The sequence below is a fragment of the Hoplias malabaricus genome, chromosome 4 (assembly GCF_029633855.1).
Source record: "Hoplias malabaricus isolate fHopMal1 chromosome 4, fHopMal1.hap1, whole genome shotgun sequence".
In the NCBI taxonomy this organism is placed as follows: Eukaryota; Metazoa; Chordata; class Actinopteri; order Characiformes; family Erythrinidae; genus Hoplias; species Hoplias malabaricus.
In genome coordinates, this window is record NC_089803.1 from 10,061,258 (window position 1) to 10,080,938 (window position 19,681).

General features: G+C 39.8%; 1 protein-coding gene across 2 annotated transcripts; it reads right to left on the bottom strand.

The window, feature by feature from the left end:
• Nucleotides 1-308: 308 nt before the first annotated feature.
• Nucleotides 309-19,058, bottom strand: LOC136694063 (uridine phosphorylase 1-like). Of its 2 annotated transcripts, XM_066667415.1 has the most exons (9): nucleotides 18,912-19,058; nucleotides 5,753-5,946; nucleotides 5,567-5,614; nucleotides 5,284-5,395; nucleotides 4,748-4,906; nucleotides 3,850-3,964; nucleotides 3,319-3,528; nucleotides 2,926-3,072; nucleotides 309-2,572 (listed from the first exon to the last, which is right to left on the bottom strand). In XM_066667415.1, exons 3-9 carry the CDS (start codon nucleotides 5,599-5,601, stop codon nucleotides 2,424-2,426), a joined length of 927 nt encoding a protein of 308 aa, XP_066523512.1. In that variant the 5' UTR covers nucleotides 5,602-5,614; nucleotides 5,753-5,946; nucleotides 18,912-19,058; the 3' UTR covers nucleotides 309-2,423. The 2 variants fall into 2 exon arrangements, with proteins under 2 accessions (XP_066523512.1, XP_066523511.1); XM_066667414.1 differs by lacking the exon at nucleotides 18,912-19,058 and having other exon boundaries at nucleotides 5,753-6,070.
• Between the last annotated feature and the right edge of the window lie 623 nt (nucleotides 19,059-19,681).

Here is a 19,681-nt window from a genome sequence, read left to right on the forward strand (position 1 = left end):
ATAAAACTTCACACACTTGTTCAGTGTGGGGTCTAGTGATACAAATAGTGCTATAACACAAACTCATGCAACCAGTTACTGTCCAGTTGTAGCGCCCCTGAAGGTGTAGTTTGGACATGCATCTTCACAGCAAGGCCCCAATTAAGTCTACTAAATTTGTTTGAGTTACAGCTGAAAGTACATATAAAGCTCCACCTACTTTGATCTTGCAGATAGAGCGTGTAAAAATGTCAAATAATGTGGTAATTATTTACCTACAGGCTCTGCAGTTTGCATCAAGACCAGTGATTTGTCGACTGGTTCAAAATCCAGGGACAAGTTCACAAAGCTCTGACCAATGAGAAAACACTATGCATTTTTTTGACAGTACACGCAATTGCAAAGTTTTAAGACACTGTAAACAGAATTGCTTGTTGGTATACTTCATTTTTGCTGAGCTATTTTATACTTGCATTTCAAAACTGTAAACTGCACCTTCTCGTATCTATGGTTACAAAATCTTTAATGTAGTTAGGAAGTGTCCCCATAGACATACCATTCAAGTTTCATGATGATTGTTAAGGTAGTCAAACAGCTGCTGAATACTGATTGGCTGCCCTTCATTTTCCATTTGTAGCCTTGTCCTCAGAAGCAGCATCAGGTTTCAGCCTGATTCGGACTTGGGGATGCTGAGATACGAATTTCTATCTATTACAGCGCCCCCTAATTGAATTTTCATGCCAACATTGACGTGCTACCTGAAAATCATCTCCTAAAGTATAATTCAAAATATGAGCCCATTTGAGTAAAATATGCAGGAGATACAGATGTTTAAGTAAAACATGTGAGAAGCCTGAAAAGTTAAGGAAATAATAAGTGATAAAAAAAAAGTTTAATTATGTTTGATACATATTACTAACATATTTGCAATATTATTTAATGCTTAATTTGTAGAACAATCAATCCAATGCTATCCTTAAAATAGACAAGCTTGAAAAAGATATACCAATATATCTGGACGGCCACTTTAATAAAAATTCTAACTTAAAAACTGACAATTTTATTTAGACTTCTATATTAAATAAATGACCACTTAAAATAAATCTCAAAACAGTAAAAAAAAAAAACTGCCAATATATTTTTAATGCCACTTTTTAAAAAAAATCTACATTTAAACTACTATTTAGACTTCCACATTAAATACAGGACCACATCAAATAATCCTTAAAACTTTTAAAGTGCTAATATATTTTTAGACTTCCATCTTAAAGTCTCACCTCAAAACACAATAACGTTAATTAAATTACACCATTACATTTACAGTCATTTAATTTAGACCCTGACCTTAAAGAAACTTGTACCTTTAATAAATGACCACCTTTAAAAGATGGCTGTGTGCATTCTCTCCCTGGAGTGTGAAAGGTACCCACTGTGACATCATCATCTGAACATTCCATAATGCATTTCTATGGGGAGATTCGTACAATAATTGTACAAAACCTGTCACCTGGATTGATCCAAAATGTGACATGGCGAGTCGGAGTGGGTCTAGGTATAACCATATGAAATCTGGTTGTTGTAGCATGAAAATTGACAGAGTTGGAGCAGTTTGAAATTTGGCACAATGCATTCCTATGGGAAAAATTCCTCTTTTGAAAGATTGTATTATGAAATCTGTAAGTCAGATTGCTCCAAAAAGCACAAGCAATGATCTAAGATCCTGTGAAGTTTTGTGGTACTAGCTCAAACTGTACCTGGAGTATCATTTTACATACTAGAAGAAGAAAAGACAATAATAAAATTTCAAAGAATAGTAATTTGACTTTGACAAGTCAACTTAAAAACAAAATTATAACTCAAGATTTTGTATAAATCTGAATACTGATCAAGCCTCTATGCCTTTGGGTTAGGTCTGTGCAACTTGTTTTAAAGAAACAAGAATAATCTGGAAGAAGTATCCTAACCAAAATACATTAGGGTTTCTATAAAGTGCAAGTCGGCCACAAGATAATTATGTCAAATCTGTAAGTCAATTAGGAGTCAACTCTATGTAACTAAGCTCAATTGCCTTTGACACAAAAATAATACAAAGAAAAAATAACATTTAAAAGTAGAAATAATAATACATATTTAGAAATGTATAAAGAATCAATAAACTACATTGAAATGCTTGTGTAAGCAGTAATACTTAAGCAGCAAAAATTAGAATCATTATAAGACCAGGTTAACTTGAAATGTATATATAAAGCTGTGAGAACTGCATGCCACATTCCTTAAATGAAAATAATAATAATACAAATTTGGCAGCGTATAAATGATTGTAAAACTGTAATACAAAGAAGTAGTGCAAGAAACAATAAACAAACTACATTTTAGTGCTTGTGTAAGTAGTATTATTTGAGCTGCAGAGATTAGAGTGTAAATATGAAATGAAGAGTGGACATTTACTTTTTCTGGTAGGATTTGAGCTTCTTTTTGATGTAGTGACCCATCAGAATCTGTGGGTGTTGCTCAAATCTTTTGAGAACTTCATGTGGGCTTGTGACCTGATCTCCTTTCAGACGGTCCAGAAGAGTCACACACAACACGGCAGCTGGAAAAACACAGGACTTGGTGTGTTAAAAGCTTGGTAAGCTTTTATGGTGTGGTAAAAGCTTGGTCAGCTTTTATGGTCAAATGTTTGTGGACAAGAGCTTATCCAACATTTTTCTTCTGAAGCGTAGGGTATTAATCGTAAGTTTGTTCCTCTTTGCTACAGAATAGAGCTGTATTATTCTGAGAGGGCTTTGCTCTTGATATTAGACATTATCAATGTGACATTATCTTAGCATTCAGCTTAAATTTAAAGCTAACATGTAGATAATGATATTATAACTTCGAATAACAACCAAACCATGAATTCCCCATTAAGATTATAGTACTTTAAATTAGGAAATGAGAATCTACCTCGTATATTACTGAGTTTACACATCGCGGCAATAAGAGTAGACTCCATCTCGAAGTTACGGACTCCAGCAGCGTAGGCACTGTCCAAATATTTTTGTTTATCTTCTTCGGTGTAGGAACAGAATGCTCCGTCCAAACGAGCCTGGCCTGCAACAGATAATATGAAAAAATACAGATAGTATTTTCATTTATTCGTTTCCTTTAACTGCTTCTTCCTTTTCAAGGTTACAGTATGTCTTGAGCTCACTTGGAAACATTGGGTTCCACACACACCTGTTCTGAATCATATATTCCATGATTATATTCCAGCATTTCAATTATCACCCTTGTTTTATGGGTTTCTGTGGCCTGTTTTTGTCCTGAATGTAATAATAATAATAACAATAATAATACCCTCATAGAAGTCCATCGAGCACATGGTGTTCCCAAAGACGGTCTCGAATTCAGCAAGTTCCTTTCCACACTGGAGCAGCTCCTTTGCTAACTCTGCATCGAGTTCAGTGCCCCTCACCACAGGTTTACCTAGAATCCATTGCTCAAATTGGGGGCGAAATGTAGCATCTACAGCTTGCTTGGTCACCACCACCGTTCCTGGCTTCAAACCTAGGACAAAGGAAATTTAAGCATCAAATATTAACGAATAATATAATTGGAATTTTATCATGATTAATGGCTGTAACTGCTGTTATCAATTGCAATTAATCACTTCAATCATTTGACAGCCCTATTGTACAGAGGTAGCTAAACTGTAATGTAGATGCCTGAGTTCCTTCATAAACCATTTAAACAAAATACTTCTGAAACTGTAAGAGGTTTTCAGAAGAAGTTTGCTTGCACGGCTCATGAAGGAACTATGTGCAAAACATATATTTTAAAAGTTTTAGAAGTTGCATAAATAAGGTTTAAAAGCAATAAGAGACATACCTATTCCCCCAGAAGTCCCGAGGCGCACCACAATGACGTCGGAGCAGTGAGCGTGGTGCAGCAGTTTGATAAGTTCGTGCATCATTACAGATGTAGAGGGTACACCAATACCATGCTAAAACACACACACACACACACACACACACAGAGGCATTGGAAACACCACATCTGGTGGTTATTAAATAGGTCATTATAAGGAATTAAACATTGTTATTAAGGAGCTACTAAAATGCACTGTATACTGATATATAGTCATTCATTCATTGTTTTTAAGCGCTTATCCAGTTCAGGGTCGCTGTGGGTCCGGAGGCTACCCGGAATCATTGGGCCTAAGGAGGAATCACACCCTGGAGGGGGTGCCAGTCCCACACAGGGTGACACACACTCACACCTATGGACACTTAAGTCACCAATCCACCTACTAGCGTGTGTTTTTGCATGAGCATCGGGAGGAAATCAGAGCCCCCGCGGACACGGGGAGAACACATCAAACTCCTCACAGACAGTCACCCGGAGCGGACTTGAACCCATAACCTCCAGGTCCCTGGAGCTGTGTGACTACCTGCTGCACCACTTTATTGCAGAAGCAATTTTTCTTCATATGCAAATCTTGTCACTGTCAAAGCCCACCATTTTATCCCCTGTGGTTTTTCAGGTGTCATTTGTTAAAATTTTTATTTTTATTTGTTAAAACTATAAATGGACCAAAATGGGTTCAAAAACATTTTTGTTTGTATTTTATAGTCTTGCCTGCACTAGACCTAAGAAAAAATCACTAAATGCCAGGACATCTGGCAGTGGGTGAATTATATCGAGAACTTCATATTGTTTAAAATCCATCATCATATTGCCTGTCCTCGTTTGTTTCACTGGTTTAATATTGATGTTATGGACTTACACTGACAGACAGCACTGGTCCTATTTTGTACATGGCGTATCGATCAGTTCCCTCACAGAGGTTCGGGTATTCTCCGTCAGGACTGGCTAAGCCCAGCTCTCCAGCAATGTACTTAATAAACTCTTCCATCCTCGCTGGACTTCCCCCAACACACACAAACTGAAACACAATTTAGGAATACACACAGTTTATGATTAAGGGACCAATGACAAGTGCATTGCAACACTTTTGAAAACAGTGACAGTGCATTGCAACACTTTTGAAAACTGTGCCAGTGCCTTGCAACACTTCTGAAAATTGTGGCTGCAGGGCAAAGATGCTCAAAGTCCATTCTAAGCAGTTCATAGCTTAAATTATCTGTGTATCTAAAATAAATGACTTTCCAAAGCTATATTGGAGATAAATTATCATATTTAGTATTTCTGCCCGGTCATTTCCCCAAATCACATGAAGCTGCTAAGCTGAGAAAAGCTAGGACACATCACTCAAACTGTCCACACATAAATTGAGAATAAAGTATATACTGTAAATCTTACTTTGACATCCCCAAACATAGCTGGCAGATCATGAGTGGCTGTTCCCAGATTGAAATGATAAAGAAAGTCTTCTTTCATGGACTTCAGATGAGGGTTAGTAGCTTGAACATACCTATACGCAGAAGAAAAAAAAAGGAAAGTCTGAGAAGTCAGCCAGATCAGAAATAGATTAGAAAAGGAAAAATGAAAAGAATGAAAGGGTAAAAAAGCAAAGCGAAGACTACAATTTAAAAATCAAATACTATTTTTTAAGTTCCTTATAAGTTTTTGTTGAAGTGTTTACCCTCCTTCATGCTTCTCACTGCACTGTGAATGCATTTTTCTTCTCGTTCTGAAAAGATAAACAACGTAAATGAACCTTTTACAATGGAACATAAAGTTCCAAAGAAAAAAGATGGCAAATTCAAAGCTATCTGTTTTGTACACTACAATAAACAGCAACATAAAACTAAGTTGTATATATATTTACCTGAGTGTAAAGTGGTCTTGTTGTGTTTAAAGTTGATTCTCTCTCCCTCCAGAGCTCCCTGCCTATGCTGTGTTCCTGAAGCTGGATTGTAGCAGTCTCAGCCAAAAGTTCTCTGCCCACAATATGACGGTCAGTCTGAGACTTTCGGTTTTGTCAATCTGGTATTCTGCCAGTTGCTGGTTATCTGCCCCTTTCTACAGGTCATGCCAAAATAGCACACTTAGCTGACTATTTTCTTATGCATGGCAGTCGTTTAAATTTTTTCCAGTGGTTGTAGGTGGTTCTTGGCTGCATTAAGTTGCAAAAGTTTCAGACACTCCCTTGAGCTTCTAATAGTGAGAGACTAGGACAAAAGCTGCACACATCAAGCCATGAAAGAAGGAAATGCATTGTTTCATTTCAATCAGCTTATTTTCACTGATCTGACTGAAGTGATTTGATGTTTACAGACATGTCTTTTCGAAAAATACACTCTTCATTTATTAATGTATATAATGTCATGTAATAAAAGACCACATAAAAGCTTACACAATTTATCTGCGAGTAGCATTAAGCATTAATTTCAATTTTGGTTGTAGGGGAAATGAAACTGCTGAAGTAAATGTCACTTTCTAATGGGATTTAGACCCGTCATTTAGGACGCTAAATACTATTAATGCTCATAGTTCTAATTTGTGGTCACATTCACTGAACAGCTTGTTGTATATAAAGAAAATGTCATTGCAAATGATGTTGACCCCTTTGTGGGCTCACTCCAATTAACTGCTGACTAAATACAAAAATAAAATACTCTTTCTGTCTCAAAATCCCAGTTACCATGGTATAACAAGTTAATATAACAAGATGGCGGCACACAAAAGTGCAGCGGCTTCACACTCTCCCGGAGAGGCCAGTTTTTAATGTTTCTTACATCAGTTCTGAACCTGACTTTATGCTCCCTCAGGCTAAGGATGGTTTGGCTACAGAAACAGCCACCATGGATCACAATCTCAGAGCTACACTAGGCAGACTGCAGCTACTATGGACACTGGAGTGGTGGAGTAGAGTACAGTGGACAAAGGGCAAGAGGAAGCAGTGTGCGCAGGGGCAGAAGCGGGGCAGCGTGCTAGAGTGACTAAAGGCTAATGCTATCAAACTGCCAATTCCATCCCTGTTCCTGGCCAACATCGTGAGTTCACAGAGGTGTTTCTCATTGCTGTTTACATAGCACTATATGCTAACAACGCACGACAACATCAGCTCATTTCAGAACAAGCATCTGTAAACCTGACACTTTGCCGAGTTTTTATCAGCATGTCGCCATACCTACACGGGGGAAATAACACACTGGACCATGTTTACACCAATATACGAAACACATACAGACACATTCCCTCCCCCCACCTCGGCCTCTCTGCCCATGTCTCAATCATGCTGGTCCCTGTCTATCATCTCCCACTGAGACACTTCAGACCCACACAGAAGACCATCACTGTCACAATCACAAACCATCACAAACGCACAGACTGGCAGGTCTTCAGGGAGGTTGCTGTATATGAGGGGGTGCTGAATCAGCTGTTCTCGGCTATATCAGCAAGTGTGTAGGATGTCACCACCACCAGGACTGTGATGTGTTACCCAAACCAGAAACCTTGACTGAATGCAGAGGTTCATTCTCTGGTGAAAGCCAGGGATGCTGTTTTCAGGTCTGGCAATTCACAGGAACTCAGGAGAGTTAGAAGAGAGCTGATGGCAGGCGTTAAGATGGCCAAAGCCACATATGCTCCGAAGATCCAGGGACCTTTCCTCTCCCAGGATCCAAAGAGCATGTGGAGGGGCATTAAGTGCATCACAGATTATAACACTGCCCTGGGTACCCTTCTGCCCGAGGCTCCCAACAGGTTCTATGCCTGCTTTGAGGAGCCTAACACCCCACCCCCAACCCCCCACCCACCCATCTTAAGCCTGTCATCTTGACCCTAGCAGGAGTTAGGAGGACCCCCACATCCCCGGGCGGGTGCTGAGGGACTCTGCTGAACAGCTCTGCAAGGTGCTGGCAGACATTTTTAACTCCTCCCTCATCCAGGCAGCTGTCCCCACCAGACCGGCCACCATCATTCCAATCCCAAAGAGCTCCACAGTGACGAGTCTGAATGATTACCAGCCAGTCGCTCTCATGCCGATAGTCACAAAATGCTTTGAAAGACGGATCATGACCCACATCAAAGCCACCATCTACATCACTAGAGATTCACATCAGTATGCATACCAGAAGAACCGATCTGCGGAGCACAACACCTCCTCTGTCATCCTTACTGTCCTCACCCATCTGGAGCGGAAGGATTCCTACATCCATATGCTGTTTGTGGACCTCAAATCTGCCTTCAACACCATGATTCCCCAGACCCTGGCAAATTAACTCTCTTCACTTGGACTGAGCTCCTCCATCTGCAACTGGGTCCTGGACTTCCTGACCAACAGGCCGCAATCTGTGAGGATCCACAATGTCTCCTCCTCCACAATAATTATCAGCACTGTTTGCTGAGCCCCCTCCTGTTCACACTGCTCATCTAAACATTCAGGTTGTCAATATTGTAAAGTTCGCAGATGACACTGCAGTGGTAGGATGCATCACAAACAGTGATGAGTCCATCTATAGGATGAAGGTGGAACACCTGGAGGGTTCGTGCAGAAAGAACAATCTGCAAAAACGAAGGTGATGATTGTGGATTGTGGAGAGTTCAGTCCTCACTTCCTTTTATAGATGTGTGGTGCAGAGTGTTCTGTGCTCCAGCATTAACATGTGGCACAGAAACTGCTCTGCTGCAGAGAGGCAAGCTCTGCAGAAGGTGGTGAAGGCTGCACAGCGGGTGCATCAGCCTCCCCATCACCACAAACAACTGCAGCTCCAGATGCAGGAAGAGGACCACCTGCATTATGAAGGACCCCACTCACCCAGCACGTACACTTTTTTGTCCTGCTCCCCTCAGGCAGGAGATTGTGGAGTATCACGTGTAAAACCCCCACTTGACCTTTTACCTGCGCTTGGTCATTTTATGCATGTTGCTGCTACCCATATTAATATACACCTACCTACACCCGTGATTATTGTTGCTGCTTTTATCTTATTTATCGTTTTTGTTTATGTCATGCCCTTGTCCGGTCCTGTGTTTTCCCCGCCATGTGCTCTCTTAGCACATGGCTCTGTTTGTTATTCTTCGTGTCTCCGCCCTCGTCCTCATCAGTCTCGTTGGTGATCTGTCCCCCTTGTTATCTGTTCCAGGTGTGTCTTGTCTGTGTCAGCTATTTAAGTCCCCTTGTCTCACTTCCTCTTGTCGGTCATTCGTTTCATTTCCCCAAGTCATGTTGTTTTGCTTCCATTGTCATGTCGCTCAGTCCGGTCTGTCTGTCTCCGTCGTTTCATGTTGTCGTTTTGTTTTCTCTGTTGTTGTTTCGCTCCATAGTTTGGCTTTCCCTCTAGTCTGTCTGTCCTGTTTGCCCTGTGTAGCTCCCCGTATTCTAGTTTAGTCTCTGTTAGCTCCATGTGTCTGTTTTGTTATTCTTTTTGTAAATAAAGTTTGTTGTGTCTGCCTCCGTCAGTCCACCCTCCACGATCCTGACAGTTTATTGTATTTCCTTAGCTTCTATATTTTATTTCTCTTCTATATTTTATTATTTATTCTTAATGCATTTTTTCAACATTGAGTGTTGTTTGGGGGAAACTGGGAACTTGGGTTCTCAGTTTCGTTCCAAATGACAATTTCGTTGCAAATGACAACAAAATCTCCTTGAATCCTTGTGTGCACATCGAAAGTGACAAATGCAACACGGCAACCAGAAGTCATTCACTGTCAGTGAGAGTCAGGACCACTTGAGTGACGCAAAGGTGACCAATGCGATGAAGTTCGGCTCAACTCTATGCAAATAAGCAGCCATGTGCGATCACGATTACGAATCAGAAAGCAGTCCTCCACGTTCCTTCAGAACCGTTCTGCTGACTTTGACTCGCACTGAAAATCTGTTTCAATACAATGTTTATTCATCGTATTTAAGTGCTTATGCAGTTCAGGGTTCAATACAGGGTTGGACCAGGACCTACCCAGAAACACTGGACGCAAGGTAGCAACACATCCTGAACGCTGCACTCACACACTCCCTCACACCTATGGACAAGTTTAATTCGCAAATCCACCTGCCAACAGGTGCTTTTGGACTGTGGGAGAAAACCGGAGCACCCAGAGAAAACCCACGCAGACACTGGGAGAACACACTCCTCACAGAAAGTCACCCGGAGGAAACCCACGTGGATACGGGGAGAACACACTTCTCACAGACAGTCACCCGGAGCGGGACTCAAACCCACAACCTCCAGGTCCCTGGAGCTGTGTGACTGACACTACCTTCTGCGCCACCCTATCTATCTATATTTATTTATTTGTTAATACAAACACACACACACATATTCATATGAAAAAGTTACGACACCCCATGAAGATATTTTTGAAGACATTTAAACACATGAACATAGTAATAATTCAGCATTGAATTAATCTGTCAAAAGCACATTGTTCCAGAAGTCCTGGTCTTTTTTGAGGTGCTCTCTGGCAAACATTAGTCTTACCCTGATGTTCTTTTGACAGCATGGGTTTCTTCCTTGTACACCTCCTATGAAAAGCAAACTTGTGCAGTCTTTTCCTGATGGTAGATCTATGTACCTTGACATCAACTGTGGAAAGAGCTACTTGTAGGTCCCGTTATGACATTTTAGGATTGATGGAGACTTTTTCATGTATCATGTGGTCTGCTCTTGGATTTCTTAGGATGGCCTGACCTGGCCTTATTGGAAGTTGGTTTAAAAGTTCTCCACTGGTAAATTATTTCCTGGACAGTGGAATGGCTGATTTCTAATTGTTTTGAGATCTTTTTACATCCATACCCAGACTCATATACATATATAACCTTCTTTCTGGGGGCCTCAGAGAGCCCTTTAGATCTCAGCATGGTGATACCTTTACAAGGGCAAAAGATGGAGAACACTCTGCTAGACTGTAGCGAGAGAACATAACTTTAAGTGTATATAATAAGACTCATTTGACTTTGTCGTCATTATATCTTGTTTTGTCTCTGCTAATAGAGTTTTGTTTTGTTAATTTTTTGTTCTCATGGAGCATGCATGTATATATTTTAAATAGTGGTGTAAAGTCTGGTGTGTAAATAAAGGTGGAAGGGAACCAAAAATCGAACCCCTCCGTGTTATTTCAAGTCGACCCCACATCATCTCAGGCCTCTCGCCCGACTCTACCCATAGAGAACACCGCCCACCATTACACTTTGCGATGGTTAAGGGGTGAGCTTTATCACAATACCTCTCACTTTAAACAACCAAAAGCAAATCAAACTACTGTCTGAGGTTGAAATAAGATACTCCTACATTGTCCTCTTTAAGGATGGTCTAATCATTTGCAGCTGATGTGGTGCAGAAATTTTAAATAGTAATAAATGTGGGGATGTTCTAACTTTGTCCTCACATGAAATGTACATTTTTGTTCATAACATATTAGAACTTCTGTTTATAAGTAATTTCTTTAGTTTTATAAGCTCCATCTCTCAGAACTGTTCAAAAGAAGCTCATATGTCCAAATGTTTACAAAATGTTCAAAAAGACTGGGGTGTGCTCATTTTGTAAATGACTAAAGCCTATGATCTGGTTGCTGTTCCTTTAAAAATGTGATGCAATCCATTCCAGCACTTGCCTGTCCTCATGCTGCTGGACACGTGAAGCTGGGGGAAAAGATATTTGATTTGTGTAAATGGAATATTTACTTTTTACTGGTCCATGGCTTTTAAGCGTGTCTTTAAGTGTGTGTCAAGACTTAAGAACAGAATTAACATTCATTTGGAAGGGACAACACTTTTTGAAAACCTTTTCATTTTTGTATCTAGTTGATTTTATTGAAATTGGGACATTTATAACAATCTCATGAGTGTCTGTTTTTTCCTACAACACTTACAGAGCAAGAGCATACTGCACCTTTAAAGCCAATCGAGGTGGTATCACAAATGAAGAAATGAAAAATTAATAATCCATTACTACATTAAAAGTAGGTCTGGGCCAAAGTGCATAAACAATGTTTATTTCTCAGTATTAACATGTATTTTTATCTATTTAGAACAAAACAAAAATGTTATTTTCATTTACCTGGATCCAAACATTCGGCTTCAATGTTCTTCAGAATTAAGGCTACATGAATGGTAAAAGTGATCATTAAGAACTTTTTGGGAAAAAAAAAACATTTGTATTTGGATATTGTGGAGGCTAAATGGATAAAATGAGTGTCCAATGTGGGATGGTCTCTTAGAGATGCACTGGGCAAATTTACAAATTATGAAATAATGCACTGATTTTATTATGCAGCTGTAAAACTGAAAAGAAGCTAGAGGAAAAGGAGCTAAGAGATACTGAGCAATGTTACATGCAATATGGGAATGCCTTTTAATCTTCCAATACTGGAGGGTGGCTTGGGGAAATAACAAACACTTTCTCCACAGCTGTGCTTGCATTACAAATGTTTTTACCCCAGGGGATGTCCATATCTGGAATTTACGGGCACTTTATTACAACAGCAAGAATTATCTTTTGATATTGGAAGAACCAGTACATACATAGCCACAGAGAATCGTTAAAGTAAATGACACGTATATTGTTTGAAGGCCTTGTTGCTAAATGTAAAGAGCAACAAAACACATTTTGTCAGATGTAGTCTCACATTTTAGATTGTCTTAAATTCCAGTTACAGTGCCATTCCATCGTAAATGGTGGAGTAGCGGATGACATTGACCTGCCAGTGTATAAGATAGAATGTAAAGCTAACGTGACTGTGTGGTCTGAGGAGTATTTTATTTTGCTCAGTTCTGTGGAGACTGTGTGTTTGTGTGTATGAGAGGAAGAGGGTGGGATGTCAGCAGTAACTTAAGGGTGGGAAGTGTCAATAGGAAACTGTTTTTGCAGATAAAATATGTGAAACTTGTCCTTTCTATGTTCTGAATTTTTTTTTCTGCTTTTCAGAGACAAACCTCCAGGAAAATAGGTCCCCAACTCATTACTCTTATTTGTAGGGGTGCTTGGGCTGAGAATAAAGTAATAATTAATATAGGACACGGAGTATACATTAGCATTTTCTGTTCACATTCAGCATATTCAGAAATTAGCCACCTCTCGGTTTAGTCCTAAATGTCATCTATGTGTTTACTCAGAAAGAGTTTATTTAGTAAAAAGCTGGTAAAAACGCTTAAATTGATAACTTGTTTACATCTACAGACACCCTGGTTTTAGTCTGGATGTTTGTAGAGAATTGGATGTGGGAAGGGCAGGGACACGCACAAACACAGGGAACACAAACGCTTTCAGAAGCTTAATGTAACCAATAGAAAATCGTGATTATTCTTCTCTCACCTGTTGATAGGCAGACAGCAGTGTCTAAGGTTGGTACTTTAGTTCAGAGTCAAATGCTCAGTGTCTGCCCCCAAACAACAGGCTGCAGTTTAACAGAGTGGTGGAAATACCTTCTGAATTACAGCCTGAACAACAGTAATCGCAAAATACACAGGGGCATAAGATAAGATTTATTTACTGTAATCATGTTACAGTGCCATGCCACCCCCCACCACACACACACATTCACCCTGGAAGCTTCTGGAATAGCTTATTTGCCTTCCTCCCCGCCGCAATAGCTCCGCGCTATAGGGCGCCCCCACTTTGGGAACCACTGGTATAGATGACATGGACCTGCCGCATTATTTAAGATATAATGGAAAGCGAACGTGACTGTACCGTCTGAAGAGCGAGTATATTATTTTCCTCAGTGTGTGTGTGTGTGTGAGAGAGAGAGAGGATATCAGCAGCTTCTTTTAGGATAGGACAGAAAAAGTGAATCATACCTTTGGAAGACGGCTGTGTTTTGCAGATAAAGTATGTTAAGCACGTCCTGTTGTGGTTTTAACTAGTTTTCAGCTTCTCAGAGACTAAAACTTATGTTAAAAAACCACACGAAATAGGTCCTCAACCTATTACTCTTATTTTTAGGGGTGCTTGAACTGAGAATAAAATAATAATTAATATAGGACACGTATACATTTACGTTTCCTGTTCACATTCAGCATATTCAGTGTACATAAATTAGCCACCTCTCATTTTACCTTACAGTTCAGTCCTAAATGTCATCAGTGTGTTTACTCAGAAAGAGTTTATTTAGTAAAAAGATTGTAAAAACTCTTAAATCGATAATTTGTTTACATCTACAGACACCCTGGTTTTAGTCTGGATGTTTGTAGAGAATTGGATGTGGGAAGGGCAGGGCCACGCAGATACACTGGCAGCACAAACGCTTTCAGAAGCTTAATGTAACCAATAAAAAATCGTGATTATTCTTCTCTCACGTGTTGCTAGGCAGATCGCACAGATAAAGGTTGGTGCTTCAGTTCAGAGTCATGCGCTCAGTGTCTCTGCCGCCAAACAGGCTGTAGTTTAAGAGAGTGGTAAAAATACCTTCTGAATTATAACAGTGAGGGGAAAATACACAAGAATATTATAAGATAAGACTTTATTGATGCAGAACGTTTCAGCACTTATCAACACAATATGTAATATATACAATTACACACACACACACACACACAAAAGTATACATCTCCCTGCAGCACTAGTTTGCCCATAACTGAGATTCAAATAATTGAAATATATGCAAAGCAGCTCATTTTCACTGTCAAACAGTAGTGTTTACACAATCTTGTGGATGAATTTCTCTAAAGCAACCACATCAAATGATCTGAGATCTACTCATTTATAAAGTGGACCAGATAAAAACAGCTGTCCTATAAAAACATCAGTATTATTGTTAGATATACATTTACACACAAGAGCAACACGCATTCTGTATTTAATAAAAAAGGAATACAAATAACAATATTCAGAAATAGACCACAACCTACATTGAGAAGACTGCCCTCTACTGGGCAAGAACGGGTCAATACACCCTGAAGTAAACATTTATTTATTCATTCATCATCTATTCTGCTTGTCCATTTCAGGGTTGCAGTGCTGAAGAAAACAATGTTTACTAAACATTAAAAAAAATTATACTAATAAATCCTTAAATGAATGTGAATGTAGACTGAATGGAGTGAAAGCAAACACAGGTAACCACAACACACAGGCCAATCCCATCAAAATCTACACACTGGGCACAAATATTTGGTGGCTAACTACCACCCAGACAGTGAGCATATATTGGTAAACTGGCATAAAAAGGCTGGCACACCACTGACTGTAGACCACTGCTGGTCCACCATCGGACCACTCAGATTACTGTCCTGTACAGGATATAACTCATTTATAATCTCCTCACACAGATTTTACATTCACAGAGACTTTTATTCTGGAAAACACACTAATACAAATATTACCAACACCTATGAGAGATATAATAATGAGTATAAGACTGATATAAAATGATTAAATGATAAAAATGCTGGCACTGTGCTGGATTTAAATTATTTACTAATTTTATTTATAAAGAATAACAAAAAGAACCTAATGAAGGAAAAAATGTAAATTGGACTGTGAATGGAAAAGTGCTAAAATGTGTTAATTTTTCTAAAAGTCTGTTTAATCACCAGCAGGCCACCTAGAAAACGCTGTGTAAAACACTAGTGGACCTCCAACTTTGTCCTCAGTGGGACAACAGTTGTCCGCCATCTCCTTGATATCAGGGAAGAGAATAAGAGATAATGTATTGTATTTTAATTTAAATGTCCCAATTTATTCCACTGAACTATGACACAAATCAACAAGATAAACTTATTCCATTTTCATTTTAGTTTAGATTTTAATTGCTTTGTAATTTTAAATGCTAAATTGGAGCATATCCAATGGTGGCTACCTACCATTACAACAAGGTGGTAAGCAAAATGTCAATAATACATTCAGGATTGGTTACACGATTACTATTGTGAAGCTTTCAAAAGAAGATGGTGAGGCAGGCGGCATGTTTGACCATGTACTGTCTCTTTAAGGAGCAGTGTTTTAAAATCTTCAGTGATGATTGTGTAGTATGTTATTGGTTAAATATGATAAAGTAAAGCTTACTTAAGACCCTTAGAGATTTATAAGTTAAGTGTTGTTACAATTACAAATATTATACACTTGACAAATTACAATAAGGCTAACAAAAAAATAAGGCCTACATATGTGTAAGTAATGTTTATTAAGGTTGGTTTATCTGTTCTGGATCGGGGAACTCTGTTCCACAGCCCAAAGATGATGATGATGATGATGAAACCTTTGTCATTGTACATTTTCCTTATACAACGAAACTGGGTTACAGCCCCCCCTTGGTTCAATTAATAGAATAAATTAGTTAAAACAATAAAGAATTAAAAGAACATTATTTAAGGAAGCAGTAAACAGATTTAAGAGCATAACATAAATAGTTAAGTATAAGTTATCCCATGTACACAATCCACAACTGCAGCATCGCTTATTGCACAATGTAACTTTTAGCAGCATCAGTTATTGCACTAAACCCGTTTATACAAAACCAGATCTGTTTATAAATGAACCATTTGGTATTTGCTTAGCAAAGATATGGACCTGTTGTAAAAAACTGCCTGAGGGCAGCAGTTCAAACATCTGGTGTCCTGGGTGTGTACAGTCCTTGATAATAGTGTAAGCCCTGAGGCAACAAGTGCTGTAGAGGTCCTCCAGGGAGGGGAGAGAGTGTCCAATGATTTTCTGTGTCGTGTTGATGACCCTCTGTAAGGTCTTTTTATGTGCTGTGGTACAGCTGGAGAACCATGCAGAGATGCAGTATGTCAGAATGCTCTCCACAGAGCAGCGGTAGAAGACAGTTAGCAATTTCTTATCCAGATTCAGCCTCTTAAGAATCCTCAGGAAATAAAGATGTTGCTGAGCCTTCTTCACCACCGCTGAAGTGTTAGAACCCCATTGGAGATCTGTGTCCATATACACCATCAAGAACTTGAAGCTGGACACCCTCTCCACATCCTGTCCATCGATGCAGATTGATTGCAGGTTGGACTTCTTCCTTCTGAAGTCTACAATCAATTCTTTGGCATTGGAGAGGAAAATGCTGGGAATTGGCGTTTTAAAAGGCTGCTTCTTTAGCCGCGCTAGCGGGGCCAGCCCTGCAGCCTCGTTTTTGCTTCCTTTGTCTGCGGGGTCGAGAAGATTTATATCTATCTAGCCAGTGTTTTATATTTAGCATGTTGACAGCAGACTCATGTGCTGCTCCAGAGTCCCATTGCATTGACCAATGTTTTTCTGGGAGACTGAATATCTGAAGGTATGTCTATTGTATGTAGCCATAATATTAAATCCACCTCCTTGTTTCTACATTTACTGTGCATTCTCTCAGCTCCACAATTACTGACTGTAGTCAACAAACATATCCATCCTGCAGTGGGGGTTCTGACAATTGCAGAACAGGGTCAAATGGGGCTAACAAAGTATGCAGAGCAACAAATGCACTACAGTCTGTAATTGCAGAACTACAAAGTTCTGCTGTGTGGTCAGTGGGGCTGATAAAATGAGCAGAGTGTATAAACAAGGAGGTGGTCTTAGTGTTATGGCTGTGTGTGTATATACACGTATGTACATTTGACAGGAGTGTTGAAGGTATTCTCAGGTTCTTGGTATTTTACTAACTGCTGTGTAAATATCCCCAGGGTCCTCCAGTTACCCACTGAGACCCAGACATGTCATAAACATTACACCCCAGACTCATCACCTACACTCCATCACCTTTTTACAGCAATAATGTAATAAAACTAAAACACTTTTACTGTCACTGTACAGCGCACAGAGGAAGATTTCACTGTGATTAAAGCTGGTGGTGATTTGGTCAAAAGCAGTAAAGTTTAAATCCATCAAAGATAATCACTGCTTTTGTGACCTTGGTTAGTGTTTAGATAAGTTTGAGCTCGACTCAGCCACCTAGGGAGTTTCACCCTAGGAAATAACCCTAAGTACTTCTCAAAAAGCACACAGGTACGTTCAGAAAAGGGGCAGAGACACGAAATGGAGTTCAGCATACAAAGTCTTTTACTTAATATCAGTTGCCATATAAACATTAAAATAACACAGCTTTATTGATGACTTTAAAAAAAGTGGGGTTTTACCCATTCACACCTACAAATAAACCCAACAAGATGATTGGAGTTCCAATACTAGAGGCTATACAACCCACACACAGAGGTTACCAAAAAAGAAACCTCATAGGGTAGTTCCTCCACACACAGCAGATCAAGTGCCCAAGAAGAAGAAAGAAATCTCCCAAGAGGATAACCAGTCAACCCAAAAGGACACTCATGCACCAGGTTGCTCTGCAAGAACAGGTAAAATACACAATTAATGTATAACCAGCAGATCATACGACTGAGAGGACCGTAATACCCCCAGACCGTAGCCCAAACACAAGCCAAAATAATAACCATTCAAAATACAAAGAAAAAAAGAACAAGAAAAAACACGAATAATCAAAATAAAAGAAACAGGGTAAAAACAATATAAAAATGGTTCAACCCCTCAACGTATCCCCAAAGGTAAAACAGGGGACTAGGAGATGCTCTGCTCCACACCACCTGGGCCACCTCCAATGGCAACACCCCAAAGCACCTAATAAAAGAAACATTTTAACCATAAAACTATAACTAAACATACACCAGATGTCCAACTAAAAGAATGGAATTCATACCTTGATGCAGCTTGCCAACCCACCCGTTCTCAGGCACGTCAACATACACCCAAATACAACATTATCTGTTAATTTCCATTCTATGTAGTTGATCAAATTCGTTAAAATCGGTGGCGGTAGCTCCTAATGTCTACCGTCCAACCAATCGTACTCACCAACGAACCGCTTTATATGCACTGTTCCAAATCAAAGCTGCCGCTAACGGCTAGCAACGTGGTGAATCGGCGGAGACAGTGACACCCGTTTTTCCGGTAAAACGTCCTCAAAAGACCCTCAGCAGCAAGTACCGCGGTAACGCGACCAAACGATGAGAAGTGTGTGCTTAGCCTGACACATGCTAACTGTGTACTGGAGCTAGTGAGCAACAGCATGACCCTGGGAAGAGAGAGAGAGGGGGGGGGGAGACTCACCTGGAGAAACAGGGAGATGAAAACAGAGGAGCAGAAACACCTCTAAATCGTTATAGCCGCCATCATCCACTCAAGGAGGTGGTGTTAATGTTGTGGCTTGTCAGTGGAAAAGCTCTGTGTCGAGAAGGATAGCAGCATCTTGAGAAACAAAAGTCTACCTTTATCTTTTAAATAAATGTGGCACTCATCTTTCATATAGTCCTTTAAGTAGAGTGGAGCATTACATTTATCTGCTTCATTGGTTTTATAGCTCTATGCAGGAAATGAACACACCCTCACTGGGCTTCCTCTAATTATTCAGGGATGGATGAATAACTGCCCCCTACCCTTCCTCAGACCCACCCCAGGAATGTCAGTGTAAAGAGTTCTCTCTCTCTCTCTCTCTCTCTCTCTCTCTCTCTCTCTCTCTCTCTCTCTCTCTCTCTCTCTCTCTCTCTCTCTCTCTGACCCTTAGTAAACATGCGGAGGGAGAGTGGTCACTGATAAAAGTTTAGAGGTCTTTCTGCTCCTCTGTTTCTCCAGGTGAGCAGAGGGTCAGTCAATGTACAAATTGAAGTGATGGAAAGATAAAGAGTGTAACACAGATGTCCACACTTTTCTTGTTGGGGCCATGGAAAATATGGGCCATGACCAGACACTCGTTATAATGAAACAAATAAATTAATCACACATCTCCTCTATTAGTATCAGTTACACTTCCTTTATATCTGAGTGACGAACTGTAATAACCCGCCTCTGACTGGATCCTAATGGAGCAGTGATATTGTGCC